At 40.9% G+C, this 22,007-nt stretch overlaps 1 protein-coding gene across 5 annotated transcripts in view; it reads right to left on the bottom strand.

The window, feature by feature from the left end:
* The window catches only part of LOC111840992 (complement factor H-like), an 88,067-nt gene that overhangs the window by 5,861 nt on the left and 60,199 nt on the right, over window positions 1-22,007 (bottom strand). For 4 of the 5 annotated variants that reach the window (XM_072704324.1, XM_072704326.1, XM_072704323.1 and 1 more), the window contains 5 exons: window positions 13,895-14,016; window positions 13,546-13,731; window positions 7,444-7,608; window positions 5,868-6,032; window positions 2,579-2,752 (listed from right to left, as the gene is read on the bottom strand). In XM_072704324.1, the coding sequence (XP_072560425.1) occupies window positions 2,579-2,752; window positions 5,868-6,032; window positions 7,444-7,608; window positions 13,546-13,731; window positions 13,895-13,958 (754 nt within the window). In that variant the 5' untranslated portion in view covers window positions 13,959-14,016. The remainder of the gene's footprint in view (window positions 1-2,578; window positions 2,753-5,867; window positions 6,033-7,443; window positions 7,609-13,545; window positions 13,732-13,894; window positions 14,017-22,007) is intronic. The other variant, XM_072704327.1, reaches the window with a different exon arrangement.

Raw genomic sequence — 22,007 nt, 5'->3', positions numbered from 1 at the left:
ATCCCGTAAAGCAATGAGAACTGGTTTTCAGTTAATTTACCTGGTAAAATAAAGTTTAAATAGTCCACTAACTTACGTGTACTTTATTTATTGTTAGTTACTGTAATTTTGCGCTGCTTTATTTGCTTAATCGTCCAGTCTGTGAAGAAGGCATTCAAGTAAGAATTGCATTGTAGTATGACTCATTTCCTGGCGCGTACAATTTATATTAGGTCAGCGTTCACGGTTCGACTTCTGATATTCAGATCGAGTTCTAGGTCAAACTGGTTTGTTCGACTTTCAAGTTCGAGAACCGAGGTACCACTATATTTTTTTGTGTTTGTTTTATTTTTTAGCATTTAAACACAAAATGAACCGGACAAAACAAGCAAAGCATATCCTGTACTAAACACATCTAAGCACATTTATCAAAACCGTAATTTGTAAAGTAAGAAAATAAATGTATCCAAACAATGTGTAAAGTTAAAAAAAACAATGTGTCCTGCCTCGATCGTCAGCTCCTTCCGTGTGCCACGCCCCTCTCGTTAATCCCTTGTGTTATCCCCATGTGATCAGCTGTTTCTGCTTTTTGTTATTAGTCGGCGTTTCAGTTTGTTTCCCCAGTCCGGTCATTATATTGTCCGTCTGCATTTTGCCTGCCTTACCTGTAATTAAACCCCGTATTCCCAGATACCCTGACGTCTGCGCCTTTGTCTCCATTCTGTCCCAGCTCCGCACGACAATATTATTATAATTAAATGTATTAATGGTTTATATTATTAATATTAAAACAATGAATAAGAAATCTTTATTTTTAAATGTATTTTATTATATAATAATAATTACTGTTACTGTCTATTATTGTCTAAATGTATTTTCACTGTCTAAATATATGTATTCAACTAGTGTAAACATGCACAATGCTATCACAGCTAATACGAGGCTGAGTCTGAAGCTTTACCCTTTGTTTCAGCTGAGAGACGTGCAGCGTGACTCATTTCCCGGCGTACAAGTTATCTTAGGTCGGCGTTCACGGTTTGAATTCTGAGATTCAGATCGAGTTCTAGCTAATTTTTTTTTTTCGAATTGGTTGGTTCGACTTTTAAGAAATTCGAGTTTTAATGAGTTCGAGAACTGAGGTACCACTGTATATAATTCTTTGAATGAACTCATTTGATTCATGGACAATGGTTTCACACAACTAGAATGAGTTCTTTTGAAAAGGAAACATCCTTCACTTTGTTTTCTGGGAATATAACATGAATTTTCTCATGTCTAATTTAACCAAATGACTGTGGAGAAATCATACATACACATTTTAGTCAGAGTATGGAATAGTCTTCCTGATAACATAGTGCAAGCTGAATCCTTGGGTTCCTTTAAATCAGAGCTAGATAAGATTTTAACAACTCTGAGCTATTAGATAAGTTCTCCCCAAGCGAGCTCGATGGGCCGAATGGCCTCCTCTCGTTTGTATAGTTCTTATGTTCTTATGTTCTTATATCTTTCATTTGAATAATATAAAAAGCAATATACATTTTGATTAAGAAACAACAAGCAATAAACATGTATTTCCCACTAAATTCATATAGTCTCACTCATGGTACAAAAAAAGTTCATGTAAAAGAGTTACATATTTTTCCTATCAACTTTTCCTTTGAGTGCCTTATATGTCAAGTGTGCATGTTGGTATGAATGTGGCTATAATCATACAGGACTTGTGAATATGTGTTGTCATTATATAACTGAAATCAGCAAAATGCTTGATAGCTTTGGACCATGCATTTATAACTAACTAGGGAAAGTGTTACATTAATCAGCCTGTGTAACTGAAATCCTCGTGCACTAAGAAGGATTTTTGATTTTCAATTTTCAATTTTTGACACAGTGCAACACTGTGTGCAATCAGACTGGTCAGCTGGAACTAGCTACAGACACAGAAAGAACCTTACAGAACAATGCCACCTAATATGTAACAGCCTTAAAGTTTCTGTTTTCTCAGTTACTGATTGAATCGTTTACTCTGAGAAGTGATTCCTCTGGAGACCAGAACCGGAACATTTGGTTGTACTATCCACTTACCATGGTGGCGTTATTTCAAGAATTTTAGACTCTTTGTGCCCACCTCTGACTGGATCAGTATTTTTGTAAATTCTGGCCACACAGTTATCTTCCTGGCAAAATAACTTGACATAATGCATCCCTTTTATAGGCCCTAACCGAATTTGTCAGAAACAGTTTCATCTAGTACAATTCAAACCAACAGTCTATATAAAACTCGGTTCTGCGTGCAGCACATGTGTCCATCTGATGTTCTGCCATTTGTGAGAAAAACTGTATTATGTCTGCTTGAATTCAGAGTTATGTAGGGACCATTTTAAATAAAAAAGTTCTTTAATTTCCCATATTTACATTTTAACTGAAAATTTTGAAGATTATTCATGTTGGTGTCACATAACTCGTAATAAAAATATCAATGTGTAACAATGTTTAAATGTGTAACAATGTTTAAACTCAGAACTACTAAAACTATGACAAAGTCACCATTAAAGCATGTAACTACTTGTATGGTGTTTGAAGATCTATTCATTATACTTACGTATACAAGTCGGAGGATCAAGTTGGAAGGTCCACTGCCCATTATCACATGTTACTTTTTGAGACCCAGTCAATATGTAACCATGGTTACACTGATAAGTAACTTCCATTTTATCAGTACTCTGGCCTTTCAAAAATCCATTGCTCACGGCTGGAGGTTCTCCACAAGATTCACCTAAAAATGGAAATATTAGTATTGCAAAAAAGCCAATTAATAATAATAGTAATAATAATTGATACTTTATTGTCCCCGTAGGGGAATTGTTTTTACACCTCCCTCAGCTTGGTCTTTCTAGAGTGCACCTAAAAATGGAAATACAGTGGTATCTCAGAACTCGAATTTAATCCGTTCAGAACTCCGGATCGGATCCTAAAAAGTTTGAGTTGCGATCGAATTTTCCCCATAAGAAATAATGGAAAACCAATAAATTGGTTCCCGGCCCCAAAAAAATTACACCTAAATATGTTTTTTTTTTTTGAGCATTTAAACACAAAATGAACTGGATAAAACAAGAAGACCATATACTGTACTAAACACATCTAAGCACATTTATCAAAACAGTAATTTGTAAAGTAAGAAAATAAATGTATCCAAACAATGTGTAAAGTAAAAAAAAAAACAATGTGACAATGTGCCACGCCCCCTTGTTAACCCCGTGTGGAATCCCCGTGTGATCAGCTGTTTCTGCTTTTTGTTATTAGTCCTCTGTATTTAGTCCGCATTTCAGTTTGTTTCCCCAGTCCGGTCATTGTATTGTCCGTCTGCGTTATGCCTGCCTTACCTCTAATTACACCCCGTATTCCCCGATACCTTGACGTATGCGCCTTTGTCTCCGTTCCTTCCCCACTCAGCACGACAATATTATTATAATTAAATGTATTACTGGTTTATTATTAATATTTTAATAATTAATAAGAAATCTTAATTTTTAAATGTATTTTATTATATAATAATTACTCTTACTGTCTATCATTGTCTAAATGTATTTTTATTGTCTAAATATTTGTATTCAGCTAGTATAACCTCCTGCTACCCAAAGAAACAAGTGTCCTTCAATTTTAGGTTATTTGTCTTTGGAGGAAATAAGACATCTTACAATTTAGATTTTTTTTTTTTTTTTTATTTTTAATTTCACAGCATGCCCTCTTTAGTGTACAACAGGAATAAATACGTTTCCTTACATCAGTGAAAAGATAGATGCAAAAACAACACGTCCACTACAATGGACATAAATGAATGGGTGGGGTCTCAGGAGGATAAACATGCACAGTGCTATCACAGCGAATGTGAGGCTGAGACTGAAGCCTTACCCTTTGTTTCCGCTGAGAGATGTGCTGCGTGGCTCATTTCCCAGCGCGTACAAGTTCTTAGGTCAGCGTTCATGGTTTGACTTCTGATATTCAGATCGAGTTCTAGGTCAAACTGGTTTGTTCGACTTTCAAGAAATTTGAGTTCTAGTGAGCTCGAGAACCGAGGTACCACTGTATGTTTTTTTTTTGTTTTTTAGCATTTAAACACAAAATGAACCGGATAAAACAAGAAGAGCACATACTGTACTAAACACATCTAAGCACATTTATCAAAACCGTAATTTGTAAAGTCAGAAAATAAATGTATCCAAACAATGTGTAAAGTTAAAAAAAAACAATGTGACAATGTGCCACGCTCCCTCGTTAACCCCGTGTGGAATCCCCGTGTGATCAGCTGTTTCTGCTTTTTGTTATTAGTCCTCTGTATTTAGTCCGGATTTCAGTTTGTTTCCCCAGTCCGGTCATTGTATTGTCCGTCTGCGTTTTGCCTGCCTTACCTCTAATTAAACCCTGTATTCCCCGATACCCTGACATCTGCGCCTTTGTCTCCATTCCTTCCCTGCTCAGCTGGACAATATTATTATTATTATAATTAAATGTATTAATGGTTTATTATTAATATTAAAACAATGAATAAGAAATCTTTATTTTTAAATGTATTTTGTTATATAATAATAATTACTGTTACTGTCTATCATTGTCTAAATGTATTTTCACTGTCTAAATATATGTATGCAGCTAGTGTAAACATGCACGGTGCTATCACAGCTAATACGAGGCTGAGTCTGAAGCTTTACCCTTTGTTTCCATTGAGAGACGTGCGGCGTGACTCATTTCCCGGTGTACAAGTATAACTGAAATCAGCAAAATGCTTGATAGCTTTGGACCATGCAATTATAACTAACTAGGGAAAGTGTTACATTAATCAGCCTGTGTAACTGAAATCCTTGTGCACTAAGAAGTATTTTTTATTTTCAATTTTCAATTTTTGACACAGTGCAACACTGTGTGCAATCAGACTGGTCAGCTGGAACTAGCTACAGACACAGAAATAACCTTACAGAACAATGCCACTGTCACGCCCCGCTCCGTCCAATCCTAATGTGTGCCACGCCCACCTCGTTACCTCCTGTTTCTGCCTGATTGTTCCCACCTGTTGCTCGTTACCCTTAGCTTGTCTTTTGTATGTAGTCTGAGTCTCAGTCAGTCTTCCCCAGATCCGTCATTGTAGTGTCCGTAGATGTCCCTACCTGTCTGTCCTTCGCTCATTAAAACCCCTGATTACCCGTCAGTTTGGCTCGCTCTCCTGCTTCCCTGCTTGCCTTCTTGCCGAACGTGACAGCCACCTAATATGTAACAGCCTTAAAGTTTCTGTTTTCTCAGTTACTGATTGAATCGTTTACTCTGAGAAGTGATTCCTCTGGAGACCAGAACCGGAACATTTGGTTGTACTATCCACTTACCATGGTGGCGTTATTTCAAGAATTTTAGACTCTTTGTGCCCACCTCTGACTGGATCAGTATTTTTGTAAATTCTGGCCACACAGTTATCTTCCTGGCAAAATAACTTGACATAATGCATCCCTTTTATAGGCCCTAACCGAATTTGTCAGAAACAGTTTCATCTAGTACAATTCAAACCAACAGTCTATATAAAACTCGGTTCTGCGTGCAGCACATGTGTCCATCTGATGTTCTGCCATTTGTGAGAAAAACTGTATTATGTCTGCTTGAATTCAGAGTTATGTAGGGACCATTTTAAATAAAGTTCTTTAATTTCCCATATTTACATTTTATAATTTATAATTTTGAAGATTATTCATGTTGGTGTCACATAACTCGTAATAAAAATATCAATGTGTAACAATGTTTAAATGTGTAACAATGTTTAAACTCGGAACTACTAAAACTATGGCAAAGTCACCATTAAAGCATGTAACTACTTGTATGGTGTTTGAAGATCTATTCATTATACTCACGTAAACAAGTCGGAGGATTGGTCCACTGCCCATTATGACATGTTACTTTTTGGGACCCAGTCAATATGTAACCATGGTTACACTGATAAGTAGCTTCCATTTTATCAGTACTCTGGCCTTTCACAAATCCATTGCTCATGGCTGGAGGTTCTCCACAAGATTCACCTAAAAATGGAAATATTAGTATTGCAAAAAAGCCAATTAATAATAATTGATACTTTATTGTCCCCGTAGGGGAATTGTTTTTACACCTCCCTCAGCTTGGTCTTTCTAGAGTGCACCTAAAAATGGAAATACAGTGGTATCTCAGAACTCGAATTTAATCCGTTCAGAACACCGGATCGAATCCTAAAAAGTTTGAGTTGTGATCGAATTTTCCCCATAAGAAATCATGGAAAACCAATTAATTGGTTCCCGGCCCCCAAAAAATTACACCTAAATATGTTTTTTTTTTTTGAGCATTTAAACACAAAATGAAATGGATAAAAGAAGAAGAGCATATACTGTACTAAACACATCTAAGCACATTTATCAAAACCGTAATTTGTAAAGTCAGAAAATAAATGTATCCAAACAATGTGTAAAGTTAAAAAAAAAACAATGTGACAATGTGCCACGCCCCCTTGTTAACCCCGTGTGGAATCCCCGTGTGATCAGCTGTTTCTGCTTTTTGTTATTAGTCCTCTGTATTTAGTCCGGATTTCAGTTTGTTTCCCCAGTCCGGTCATTGTATTGTCCGTCTGCGTTTTGCCTGCCTTACCTCTAATTACACCCCGTATTCCCCGATACCCTGACGTCTGCTCCTTTGTCTCCGTTCCTTCCCCGCTCAGCACGACAATATTATTATAATTAAATGTTTTACTGGTTTATTATTAATATTTAAATAATTAAGAAATCTTAATTTTTAAATGTATTTTATTATATAATAATTACTCTTACTGTCTATCATTGTCTAAATGTATTTTTATTGTCTAAATATTTGTATTCAGCTAGTATAACCTCCTGATACCCAAAGAAAAAAGTGTCCTTCAATTTTAGGTTATTTGTCTTTGGAGGAAATAAGACATCTTACAATTTAGATTTTTTTTAATTTATTTTTATTTTTAATTTCACAGCATGCCCTCTTTAGTGTACAACGGGAATAAATACGTTTCCTTAAATCAGTGAAAAGATAGATGCAAAAACAACACGTCCACTACAATGGACATAAATGAATGGGTGGGGTCTCAGGAGGATAAACATGCACAGTGCTATCACAGCGAATGTGAGGCTGAGACTGAAGCCTTACCCTTTGTTTCCGCTGAGAGATGTGCTGCGTGGCTCATTTCCCAGCGCGTACAAGTTCTTAGTTCGGCGTTCACAGTTTGACTTCTGAGATTCAGAGCGAGTTCTAGGTAATTTTTTTTCAAACTGGCTGGTTCGACTTTTAAGAAATTCGAGTTCTAATGAGTTCGAGAACTGAGGTACCACTGTATTAGTATTGCAAAAAAGCCAATTAATATAATATTAATTAGAATCCTAAATAATGCATATTAAATGAGTGTATGGTGTTTGAAGATCTATTCATTATACTCACGTAAACAAGTCGGAGGATTGGTCCACTGCCCATTATGACATGTTACTTTTTGGGACCCAGTCAATATGTAACCATGGTTACACTGATAAGTAGCTTCCATTTTATCAGTACTCTGGCCTTTCACAAATCCATTGCTCATGGCTGGAGGTTCTCCACAAGATTCACCTAAAAATGGAAATATTAATATTGCAAAAAAGCCAATTAATAATAATAGTAATAATAATTGATACTTTATTGTCCCCGTAGGGGAATTGTTTTTACACCTCCCTCAGCTTGGTCTTTCTAGAGTGCACCTAAAAATGGAAATATTAGTATTGCAAAAAAGCCAATTAATATAATATTATTATAATCTGCTTAAAAATGGAAACTATATTCTGGCGCCAGGCAGAACGAGGAATCGTGGTGGAGGTGAATAAACAGGAGGAGAAGCGGATTGGCACAAAGCTGCTCTTCATACCAGTCCTTGAAAGGAACGCACAAACAGCTACAATAAGACAGAGAATAACATGGCAGTAAAAGGCGGGGGGGGTTACACACTAGACGGGAAGGCTCACACAGGGTAGGTCATTATACAACACTACGGCACATCAGGATTACACACGATACTTGGGAGCACAAATTTACGCTAACAAATACATACAGCTACTTACAAGACAATTACAAGGGCTATGTACTGTACATGGCCTGCGAGCGTGCCGGAATACGCTAATCCCACTGCGAGCGTGCCGGGATACGCTAATCCCACTGCGAGCGTGCCGGAATACGCTAATCCCACTGCGAGCGTGCCGGGATACGCTAATCCCACTGCGAGCGTGCCGGGATACGCTAATCCCACTGCGAGCGTGCCGGGATACGCTAATCCCACTGCGAGCGTGCCGGGATACGCTAATCCCACTGCGAGCGTGCCGGGATACGCTAATCCCACTGCGAGCGTGCCGGGATACGCTAATCCCACTGCGAGCGTGCCGGGATACGCTAATCCCACTGGTGCTACAATATTTACTCCAGCCCTTTAACTATGCTGTACAGTTTGACATGTTGTACAATTTGTTGAACCGGGGAAGGGTGGAATTGTGAGGGGTGTGGTGGTGATTTCTAATAAGTTCTATGCAAGATACTCACTGGTGACCATTGGACCACCACTGAACGCTGAACATCATTTTGTTTGTCCTCCCACCTTTCAGGCAAACCTGGGGATGGATTAAGGGACCCGGACCTGGACTGACCAACCCCTGTCTCTCAATGGCCTTATGTTGAAGTGTATCACTCATCATATACCAGCCTCTCCTGGCTGAGACCTGTGAAGCGTCTGTCGTTCGCTTGTGTTTCTACACTCCACCACAATACTCACGTGAACAAACGGGAGTGTCAGTCCATTGTTATTTATTCAATAAGAATGTTTGCTACTAAATAAGTCAGATGTTTTCTTTAGTAACGAATGCTGTTGGTCACAGCCATGCCTTACAAGTCTATATACTGTTAACTCAGACCCGACAACCCACTGAGGGAGGGAGAGAGAAAGAGAAGGCGAGAGGGAGGGAGAAAGAAAGAGAAGGCGAGAGGGAGGGAGAGAGAAAGAGAAGGCGAGAGGGAGGGAGAGAGAGCAAAATCAGGAGTGAATGTGGCCCTCAGACGTTGTCAGAACACAATCCCAGTGATACTCATAGCACACCACTCCCATTTAGCAGGCTGGGAACACAATCCCAGTGATACTCAGAACACGCCACTCCCATTTAGCAGGCTGGGAACACAATCCCAGTGATACTCATAGAGCACGCCACTCCCATTTAGCAGGCTGGGAACACAATCCCAGTGATACTCAGAACACGCCACTCCCATTTAGCAGGCTGGGAACACAATCCCAGTGATACTCAGAACACGCCACTCCCATTTAGCAGGCTGGGAACACAATCCCAGTGATACTCATAGAGCACGCCACTCCCATTTAGCAGGCTGGGAACACAATCCCAGTGATACTCAGAACACGCCACTCCCATTTAGCAGGCTGGGAACACAATCCCAGTGATACTCATAGAGCACGCCACTCCCATTTAGCAGGCTGGGAACACAATCCCAGTGATACTCAGAACACGCCACTCCCATTTAGCAGGCTGGGAACACAATCCCAGTGATACTCAGAACACGCCACTCCCATTTAGCAGGCTGGGAACACAATCCCAGTGATACTCATAGCACACCACTCCCATTTAGCAGGCTGGGAACACAATCCCAGTGATACTCAGAACACGCCACTCCCATTTAGCAGGCTGGGAACACAATCCCAGTGATACTCAGAACACGCCACTCCCATTTAGCAGGCTGAGAACACAATCCCAGTGATACTCATAGAGCACGCCACTCCCATTTAGCAGGCTGGGAACACAATCCCAGTGATACTCAGAACACGCCACTCCCATTTAGCAGGCTGGGAACACAATCCCAGTGATACTCATAGAGCACACCACTCCCATTTAGCAGGCTGGGAACACAATCCCAGTGATACTCAGAACACGCCAAACCCTTTTAGCAGGCTGGGAACACAATCCCAGTGATACTCATAGCACACCACTCCCATTTAGCAGGCTGGGAACACAATCCCAGTGATACTCAGAACACGCCACTCCCATTTAGCAGGCTGAGAACACAATCCCAGTGATACTCATAGAGCACGCCACTCCCATTTAGCAGGCTGGGAACACAATCCCAGTGATACTCAGAACACGCCACTCCCATTTAGCAGGCTGGGAACACAATCCCAGTGATACTCAGAACACGCCACTCCCATTTAGCAGGCTGGGGACACAATCCCAGTGATACTCATAGCACACCACTCCCATTTAGCAGGCTGGGAACACAATCCCAGTGATACTCAGAACACGCCACTCCCATTTAGCAGGCTGGGAACACAATCCCAGTGATACTCATAGAGCACGCCACTCCCATTTAGCAGGCTGGGAACACAATCCCAGTGATACTCAGAGCACGCCACTCCCATTTAGCAGGCTGGGAACACAATCCCAGTGATACTCAGAGCACACCACTCCCATTTAGCAGGCTGGGAACACAATCCCAGTGATACTCAGAACACGCCACTCCCATTTAGCAGGCTGGGAACACAATCCCAGTGATACTCATAGAGCACGCCACTCCCATTTAGCAGGCTGGGAACACAATCCCAGTGATACTCAGAGCACGCCACTCCCATTTAGCAGGCTGGGAACACAATCCCAGTGATACTCAGAGCACGCCACTCCCATTTAGCAGGCTGGGAACACAATCCCAGTGATACTCAGAACACGCCACTCCCATTTAGCAGGCTGGGAACACAATCCCAGTGATACTCATAGAGCACGCCACTCCCATTTAGCAGGCTGGGAACACAATCCCAGTGATACTCATAGAGCACACCACTCCCATTTAGCAGGCTGGGAACACAATCCCAGTGATACTCATAGAGCACGCCACTCCCATTTAGCAGGCTGGGAACACAATCCCAGTGATACTCATAGAGCACGCCACTCCCATTTAGCAGGCTGGGAACACAATCCCAGTGATACTCATAGAGCACGCCACTCCCATTTAGCAGGCTGGGAACACAATCCCAGTGATACTCATAGAGCACACCACTCCCATTTAGCAGGCTGGGAACACAATCCCAGTGATACTCATAGAGCACGCCACTCCCATTTAGCAGGCTGGGAACACAATCCCAGTGATACTCATAGAGCACGCCACTCCCATTTAGCAGGCTGGGAACACAATCCCAGTGATACTCATAGAGCACACCACTCCCATTTAGCAGGCTGGGAACACAATCCCAGTGATACTCAGAGCACGCCACTCCCATTTAGCAAGCTGGGAACACAATCCCAGTGATACTCAGAGCACGCCACTCCCATTTAGCAGGCTGGGAACACAATCCCAGTGATACTCATAGCACACCACTCCCATTTAGCAGGCTGGGAACACAATCCCAGTGATACTCATAGAGCACGCCACTCCCATTTAGCAAGCTGGGAACACAATCCCAGTGATACTCATAGAGCACGCCACTCCCATTTAGCAGGGTGGGAACACAATCCCAGTGATACTCAGAGCACGCCACTCCCATTTAGCAGGCTGAGAACACAATCCCAGTGATACTCATAGCACACCACTCCCATTTAGCAGGCTGGGAACACAATCCCAGTGATACTCAGAACACGCCACTCCCATTTAGCAGGCTGGGAACACAATCCCAGTGATACTCATAGAGCACGCCACTCCCATTTAGCAGGCTGGGAACACAATCCCAGTGATACTCAGAGCACGCCACTCCCATTTAGCAGGCTGGGAACACAATCCCAGTGATACTCAGAGCACGCCACTCCCATTTAGCAGGCTGGGAACACAATCCCAGTGATACTCAGAGCACGCCACTCCCATTTAGCAGGCTGGGAACACGATCCCAGTGATACTCATAGAGCACGCCACTCCCATTTAGCAAGCTGGGAACACAATCCCAGTGATACTCATAGAGCACGCCACTCCCATTTAGCAGGCTGGGAACACAATCCCAGTGATACTCATAGAGCACGCCACTCCCATTTAGCAAGCTGGGAACACAATCCCAGTGATACTCATAGAGCACGCCACTCCCATTTAGCAGGCTGGGAACACAATCCCAGTGATACTCATAGAGCACGCCACTCCCATTTAGCAGGCTGGGAACACAATCCCAGTGATACTCATAGAGCACACCACTCCCATTTAGCAGGCTGGGAACACAATCCCAGTGATACTCATAGAGCACGCCACTCCCATTTAGCAGGCTGGGAACACAATCCCAGTGATACTCATAGAGCACGCCACTCCCATTTAGCAGGCTGGGAACACAATCCCAGTGATACTCATAGAGCACACCACTCCCATTTAGCAGGCTGGGAACACAATCCCAGTGATACTCAGAGCACGCCACTCCCATTTAGCAAGCTGGGAACACAATCCCAGTGATACTCAGAGCACGCCACTCCCATTTAGCAGGCTGGGAACACAATCCCAGTGATACTCATAGCACACCACTCCCATTTAGCAGGCTGGGAACACAATCCCAGTGATACTCATAGAGCACGCCACTCCCATTTAGCAGGCTGGGAACACAATCCCAGTGATACTCATAGAGCACTCCACTCCCATTTAGCAGGCTGGGAACACAATCCCAGTGATACTCATAGAGCACGCCACTCCCATTTAGCAAGCTGGGAACACAATCCCAGTGATACTCATAGAGCACGCCACTCCCATTTAGCAGGCTGGGAGAATCCATGGAAGCAATGCCTGCAATCCCACCCAGACACTGAACGTGCTGAAATCTTTCAAACTGTTTATGGAAATAATAGGTGTCATGCTCTCCAGGCCAAGGAAGAAATGGGCCGTCGCAATTGATACTAGGGGTGTAACAGTTCATCGATTCTAATTGATATATTGATTGTTAAGGTCATGATGCAATGTAATTGACTCAATTAACAAATATCCACTCAAACATTAAACTAAATCTGTGAAAAATCTCTCACACAAAGCGTTGTACAGAGACCACATTATTGTACATTTTACTTAGTTTAGTACAACTATGTTCCTAAGTTCTGTTGCTGTTCCTAAGCAAGTTATGCAGATCCACAAATTGTTGTTTCTGTTTTTGATAGCTTTTAAAATTTGAAAACACGTAATATAGTTTAAGATATCCTGCTCTTAAAAATGAAAAATGAAACATTTAGAATCACAATGGCTATAAAATCAATGACATGCTTTCAAAAAAAATTCCTAGTACGACTGAAAGTAGTGGTGCCCAGCTAATTTTAGCTTTTGCATTTCAGTAAACACAGAAACAAAACCATCCATCCATCCGTCCATCCATCCATCCATCAGTAAAGGGTGACGGGATTACTCTGGAGCTTATCCCAGTCCTGAAGCATTTGGCAGGGAACACCCTCAATGGGATGCCTGTCCATTGCAGTGCATCCACATACTCTTTCCCACTTGCACACACACTGGGAAATGTAACTTAATTGCAGTGTCTTTGTAGCAATAAGTTCAGTGTCAAAAGACTTAATGAATAATACTTACTCTCTACACATTGAGGCATCGGGCTCCATTCTCCATTAGTACAAACTATTTTTTTATCCCCTCGAATTTCATATGATTCACGACAAGCAAAGGGCAGTTCTGATCCATCGGAGTATGTCTTTTTATATCTGCCAAGAAATAATCCATCTTTCACACGAGGGGGAGGATCACAGTCTTCACCGTATGCTGTTCAGAGGATGAAAAACAAATGGAGTAAATTTAAACACTTTGGTTTCTTTTCATTTTCTTTTAATTTATAATAGTATATAACACATATTGTCATTCCCTAATTTTGACGATATATGCAGAACAATCAATACCTCTCACACCTTAAAGGGAGAACTCTTACCACTTTTAAGTGCTGAAGATGAAATGTAAAGCACAAGGAATGCACATAATTGTATAACTTCCATTTTCTTCTGAATTCGACTTGTTCTTATTGCTTCTCAAGATGCGCCACTGATCTGTGACCTGCCAGTGAAATCAATGAAGATTAAATACTCTGAAAAGTTAATCATTTACTACTATTTAAACAGAACAGTATTCACAGGAGTGAACTGTTGCCAAATGTTACCCTACAGCAACACAATTCAGTATCTGTCACTTATAGATGTGGATGTACTTATTAAAATATGCACAATCATACAGTAAAGATCATACAGTAAAGATATGTACATCCTTTTGCTTATAGATTGAGTCAATAAATATATATATAAGGACAATCGGTTACAAGCAGAAAACTATTTTGGAGTAATAAGTAATAAAATAGTCAGTCCATGTGTGCTGTTCATGAGACGGAGCAATGTTAGGAAACTTCATCAAAGGCCATGCATGTAACGACCTTGGAAGCAATCAGAAATCTGTCTGTCCTCAAATACTGTGGTGCCTGTTAAGAAAGTCTGTACCCCAGTGTTCCTGAATGGCTGGCTAGCCAGTATGAAATGTATGTCAGATTATTATTCAAATATTAAAAATATATAAGAAAACTGATTTATCAGATTATGGCTAAATAATTATTGAACGATCGTCACCAAGTCAATCAGCGGATGCTGTCAGTCATGTTCGATTATATCGTCATGCTGATTTTGACCCTTGCGTCATATTCATGTGGTGAGTTTTTGTTTAAAATACATCAATTATGAGACTGAGAACGATGGGACTATTGTAGGAGTAATATTTGGTTAACTTGCAAATTGTGTTTTCATAAAAATGTCTTGCATCATTTTCTTGGGTTTCTTTGTTTATTAAGCTCTTATTTCTTATTATGATTAGGTTTCCTGCAGGAACAGACGTAAAAGTTGTTTTGTACCCATACAACAACTCCTGAGTGGGCACATGTAGTGTTAAAATACATTGAATTACAGATAGCAAAATGGCTTTAGGTTTCTCCTTGAAAATGTGAAGCATTTAGTGTCAAAAATGTGCTTTGAAAGTTTAATAGATTTTTACCTTCTCACAGAATACAAGGTTGGGCCTCATCTAGCAATTTGCTCTGTGACCCAACGTTGATGATACCATATTTTAGGAGTAGTTTAGTATCTTGTTGAAATTAACCTTTGTCAACTAAATTTGTCCTAAGGAAACAAGCAGTGAATATTTATCCATATCCAAGGTCAGAAGCAGATTACAGTACATCTTTAATAATCTGTAGCTGGGAATTCAGATTGCGCCTTTTCCCAGTTTTCGCTTTAATTTTCTTCTGCAGTTGAAAAACATGTATTTAGGTGAATGAGCCTCTCTAAGTTTTCCAGTGATGCAGTTAAGATGTTACACTATTCAGTTTGTAACAGGTTCATATCGGTGTGCTGATAGGATTAAGTCAATCTAAGGACATTATCTCCTCAACCTGCTCAAACACACACTATGCCAGACAACGTCTGGATGATTTACAAAGAAATATAAATACAATTCTGTCACCGGGCAAAGGCTACAAGGTTTTAAACATCACATCTGGGAATAAATGAACAAAAATCTATTAAGCACACAATATGTTTGCTGTCCTTCAGCCATCCATTGAATAGCATGGTCATAGTCCGTTTCTGTGAACTGTTGACTATGTTTCTATAAACAGCTGGCAACTGTATGCTGCGACATTCTTTGTAGATGTTCACAAGTGAATAATCCATCAATCAGCATGGATCCATCTTTGCTTCTGGCTGATGTCCTGTTTCATTTCGTTGCTGCACTCCTGCGTCATGGTGCCTGCAGGTACCCAGACCTATGCAGGATTCTAGAACACAATGCAACCCGCCCGCTACAACAGTTATCTAATATTAATTACTCATTGTGGAACATTTGCTCTGTAGGAGACAATTTACTTCTTGTCAATGACATGGTACTTGCCTCTAACTCTGACCATACAGAGACCTGGCTTAGATCCGCAGAGACCAACTCTAGTTTTAGTCTTCAGTTGGGTCAAAGTTTATTTATAACTGTGATGGAACCAGTGAGTTTTCTTGTATGGGGGGTGGGGAGGCAAAACTGCAATAATAAAATTTGTCGAACGGGGGGGAATCATTTATCTCCCAATTACCCAGTCTGACCTAAGCCCAGCACATGCAAGCAAAATTAAAATTGTAGTGCAACATTTTTTATTGTATTTATTTTTTAATGTAATATCTTTCGAACTGAATCCTATAGGTGTCTTTACTTAGTCTGCAGAAATCACGCATAAACAGAAATTATAAAAGAAAGTATATTTCTTTGTGTAATTACTTCTGCCAATTGCATCTTGGCATATATTACAGAATGTGTGAACTTTCAGCTCAGTGATTCTACCGAATGTTAAAAATATACTTGCAATTAGTATTTTACACTACTTTAAAAAAATGTATACTCCCCATAAACCTCTTGTATGGTTTCAGACTTCATTATAATGCCTACTCAGTTTAACACATTGGATAAATAGAACATTCTCACCGGCTGTCCCTGGATATTACAAACCATGTAAGGACATAAATCATCCCATGGACCTTTGGCAAAGCAAAGTGGGAGGTAATTCCTCCTGATGCCACTCATGTAACCTGTGACTCGCCCGATCTCCTCACCACTTAATCAGTCGCACTCATTCTGTGCCTCTGTCACGCAGGAACAGCTCATTGTTACACTGTTTTGCCTCTATACCCCCAAGAGATCACAAAGAGCCACACATTTCCAATGATCAGCACTGAAAGACAAGGACTTTCTTAGGGCTGTTTCCTGGTCCACACAAACAACGGCCCTCAGGGAAAATGACCAGTCCATCCCTGGATGTACATAGATACAGATTACAAATGCAAACACGTGGTTTTAAATGGTTATTATCTCTATATGTATATAGGAACGAATTTTAAAGTTTTACCATAATATTCCCCATCATTGACTGGGCAAAAATGGACGATGGTTAGTCGCTGCCGTCTTCTGGTGATTTATACAGAACACGTTCCCTCATGTGGCCAGTGGGGAGTGATGCATTCTTGCACAGCAGCCTGCTCCGAGACAACCTTAAGGCCGTGTATATCTATGCAGCTGTGTATTTTCAGTTTAAGTCAAAAACACTACTACACTCATAATCCTGAACCCAAACTCACTATATTGCTTGCTGTATTATATAAAACTTCATTGCACAGTTGTAAGTTATAGGTGATTTTTTTCTGTAGCAAAACCATATTATCTGCAATTTAACATTTACATATACAGTATAGCACTGTGTACAAATCTTTGGCAGTTAAAATAATGTTTAAATAATCTTCATGTTGGTGTGAAATTATGATGTCTATCAAAGTGTCTTAGCAATTTCAAAACTTCTCCTAAAGTCACCCCAGTATTTTTAGCAGCCATGTAATACACCGATGCATTTTGTGACTCGACCACTAGCACAATGTGGGTCACGATGGGACTGGGAGATGGAGACAATCCAGGGAGCGAATTTCAGACACTGGGGAAACTTATGAAGAGACGGGACCACATGGGGTCACAACAGAGGACTAACATGCAAGAGCATGGACTAATCTACACACAGGTCTAGGTGGAGTGAACAGAAGTGAAAACCACCAAAGGGGAGACCAAGTAAACCAGCAGAAACAGCCACAGCATCCACATCTTCATCCACAATGATCAGCAAAGAAGCAAGGCAAGCGCACACACACACACACACACACACACGCACACACACACACACACACACACATGCACACACATGCACACACACACGCGCGCACATGTAGGGTAAACATATCATTATGGGGACTGCTCATTCATTTCAATGGGAAAAATGCTAACGCTAACTATGACAACCTTAACCCACACCCTGCCCTAACCATAACCATAAGTAACCTAACAAAATACAAGAGTTTTTGCATTTTTAGTTTTTTCATAGCAGTCACCGATTTTTATAAAATAGACTTTTTTTCCTGGTCCCCATAAGGGAAAAAAAAACAGATATTTATCACGTTATGGGGACATTATGTCCTCATAAGGATAGGTAAACCAGCTCGCACACACACGCGCACGCACACACACACACACACACACACACACACACACGCACGCGCACACACACACACACACACGCACACACACACACCAATAACGAATGCGACATGAGGGGCAGGTACGGGCCATAACAATTAACAAAAAAAGTAAACAAGTAACTTTTTTGGAGAACAGGTGAAATTCTTGCGATTTTTAAATTGTGTTTTTCTTTCCCTTGAGCAAGGCACTTACCCCCCCAGCTCCAGGGACACTGGACGCTGCACTGTACCCCATGCTGTGACCCCCCCCCCCCCAAGCTTGCTCTCACCTCTCAGTGTGCCTCATGAAGAGGAGGATGAGGTAGGCGAAAAGAGAATTTCCCCACAAGGACTAATAATGTATCTCTATTCTATTCTATTCTATTCTATTCTATTCTATTCTATTCTATAAATCAAGAACCACAGAGAGCAACAACAAAAACAAAACTTTACAAACTGAATGATGTATAACAACACATAATTGGTGAAACAGATATATTTTAACTAGAGCTTATATGTTGGAATAGATTGTACATCTCCCAGACTCTGTAGCAGTGCATTACAGAGCCCCGGAGCTACTGTACAGTGTTATGTAGATTAAGGGTTGATGATCTTTCTCAGTAAACCTCAGCATCTCTGGTACCTGTGCAAAGGTTTTTTTTTTTCCTGTTGAAAATAACATTCGTTCTGCTTCTCATACTGTGCTGCGAGACTTGAGTGGTTCCTGTACTTTTATTATTTCATAAATGCTGCCATTTTCCCGGTGAGACTCTTAAGATGATCTGCTAATTTCAGAGGCCATGCACTGAGTCATTTGGCTGCCCAAAATCATTCCCATATTTGGAGTAATATCAGGATGTGAATCCCAACCACTGTGTGTCAATTACTTATAAAGACAAATTAGGGCAAGTGGTGGTCCTGCACTCAATGTCTTTAAATGTAAGATTTACTTTGAAGATGGGAAATAAAAATGAATAAGGGGTGGGGGGGAGTGGGAGGCTGCCACCCGCGGCCGCGATGGATTCCACCATGCCGGTTTCAGCACGGTGCTTACGGACAGCTCGGTTAAAAGCCAGGCACTCCGTGTGAGGAATGTTAAATGCACAGGGTTGGTGGACAATCAGCTAGGTGCTGGGAATCCTTCCAGGGAGCGTAAAGACAGAGCGCTCCCCACGAGCAGGAAGGAGGACGCGGAAAGTGCGTTAGAGATTCTCCCCGGGATGAGTGCCAGTAATCAGCAGCCTCAGTCTGCCGCTTCGCGTTCCTCCCTCTGGGGGCCACTTTTAGCTGGGGCTTCTTTTAAATGTGTTTTTTCCTCACCCTTTTCTCACTTTAAGTGGTGCCAGACGCCTGTGCTGCACGCAGGCAGCACTTCCGAATCAGCATTAGGGTCCCTTTGTACCACGCTGGATGTGGCCGGTTCTAGGTTTGTCCTGACCCGTGACACGGTGTAAACATTTAAAGTTTTACTCTGCTCATAAAATGTAATCTGTCTACTTTATGCTCAGATTCTCAAAGCAGAGAATAAAATTCATGTGAAATTGGGGGTAAGACAGAAACGGCCTGTTCTACTAAAATTCAGTGCCATCTGAAAACCGGAAATTCAAAGGTGTTGTTTCTTCATAATCAGGTGGTACCTGCTTTAATTTGTCTGCTATTCCTCTGCAGCAGTCCTGCTTGGTCCTGGAGGGCGACAATCCAACACAGTTTGCAGATTTCCTTGCTCAACACATGCCTCAATCAGCTAATTAGCAGGTAAACAAGGACATCTGCAAACTGTGTTGGGTTCTGGCCCTCTAGGACCAAAATCGGGGAACTCTGCTCTAAGGCATCCTGAAACAACTGTACAAAAGAGAAACTGGAGGCCTGTCATGGCGGCCTTTACACAGCAGAGGGCAGTAGAGGTAGCAGTAGGAAATCCAACAAAGGTGCACTAAAGTGCTTCCACGTGACCTGTTCAGTGACGCAGTGATGACTTTGTATTGTGTGACAATGAATCGTCAGCTGGTGTGCAGATTTAATATTGTAGCAATTTTAACATGCATAAAATATGCAGAAACTTTACATCAGAGGTTACCAACATGGTGCCCGGGGGCACCAGGGTGCCCCTAAGGACCACATGAGTCGCCCGCGGACCTGTTCTAAAAATAGCACAACTCACAAGTGAGCATCGTCTAAAATTTTAAATTTATCCTGTTGCTATTCTTCTTTAGTCACATTTGCATTTATATAGATTTGAAAATGACCATATCTAAGAAAAGCATTTAAAACATGTTTATTATACATGATTTAAGAAGAGTGTATCAGACTGGCAGCCCTTTGTATGGCTCAGTACCCGTGAAGTAGCTCTCAGTTTCAAATAGGTTGGTGACCCCTGCTTTACATTTTACTGGTTGTTTCCAAAACCGAACTGCAGGTATCTCAAATGTGAGACATGGATTTTTTTTATATGTTCATCTTCCTTAAGTTAGAAATATGCATATAATAAATGTATCATATTTTCTGATTTTATGCATTTCAGAAGAATTTGTAAAATAAGATTCAGAGTCAATTGAGAATAATGATTCATGATATGACTCGGATGCTATACAGTTTATAAATGATAGCATGAAAGTATGCTAAACATTCTTTTTATATAAACTTATAAACGTATCACCATTTGGCCTCTATCATAGGCCTTAAATCCATATTATTCCAGCGCCAGGGGACTATCTGGCTCTGCTCTCCCTCAAAAATGTATATCGCTTTTGCCAAAAACATCTGCTATAAGTAAATAAAAGAATAAGTTACTTGCTCAAATCTTTTCACCTTATAAATTTGGGTGCTTTATAAGTATTCTGTCTCCCCCAATGGGGTGATGATTGAATTAACTTTGAAATCGTTACTCATATGTGTTCATTACGTTGTGCTGTATTGTATTTCGGTACGTCTGAGAAGCACGCGATGCATGGCAGAAGTAGATCCTACAGGGGGCGCCAATCACCGATGTTTACGTCCTCGGTCACAGAGGACGATTCAGAGTCACTAAATCAGCTGAACTGCATGTTTCGGACTGTGAGAGAAAATTGAAGTCCGCGAAGGAACGAGGCGCAGCCAGAGGACCAGACCGGGACGCAGTGCAGGGGCAGGACCGGAATCTGCTGTCCTGTTGATGGGAGTCATTCACAGTACATTACCCGTGCAGCTGTAGTTCCAACATAATGTTGGGAAGTGGGTGGAAATATGTTTCTCACCCTGCAAAAAAAATAAAAAATAATCTAAACTGAGCATGTGTCTAACAGGCAACAGATTGCGAGAACCTGCGGGCCAATGCGGCAATTCTCCAGTTCGGCAGCATTTGAATTTGCTATTAAACACAATCTTAATGTGTCTGTACTAAAATCATCTCCGATTCATTTTCCCATCTTCCACCTCAGACATTCCAGAATTTAAGTAAACGTTCAGTACTCATGAGAATTAGGTTTTAAACAACTCAGTTGTTCGGCCGAACAAATTCATCTTCCGATTTACGCTAATATTCCTTATAATAATATTGCAAACTGTTCCTTTTTAATACATTATCTCTCTATAATAGAATATATGGTATAAGACAGGATGTTGAACTGGAAATATAAGAGCGTTAGCAACAAACATGAAGTGTATGTTATGTTAGCCTTATGTATGTATGTTAGCCTTAGTCTAACTTGTACGTATACCCATCTACTGGTTTGTTAAAGGTGCTTAGGGTTTACCTTAAAGGTTTAGCTGCATTTTAGACTTTACAGATCTGGTCCAATAAGTAATGTCTGTCTAACTTTGCAGCAGAAGGCGTTGATTTTGCACAAAACTGTCGTACATGCAGTTTAATTGATCCGTTTATTCCTACAGTCTGAAAATGGTAATTAATTAAAATCTGACAGATATTCTATTTGTGGGAGGTCTGTATAAAGAAGTTGTTTATACTGGAAATTTGATATTTAACACGGTGCGTTT

This window comes from Paramormyrops kingsleyae, chromosome 21 (genome assembly GCF_048594095.1).
Source record: "Paramormyrops kingsleyae isolate MSU_618 chromosome 21, PKINGS_0.4, whole genome shotgun sequence".
Taxonomy (NCBI): domain Eukaryota; kingdom Metazoa; phylum Chordata; class Actinopteri; order Osteoglossiformes; family Mormyridae; genus Paramormyrops; species Paramormyrops kingsleyae.
The sequence above is the reverse complement of the archived record's forward strand: the minus strand, read 5'-3'. Positions and strand labels throughout refer to the sequence as shown.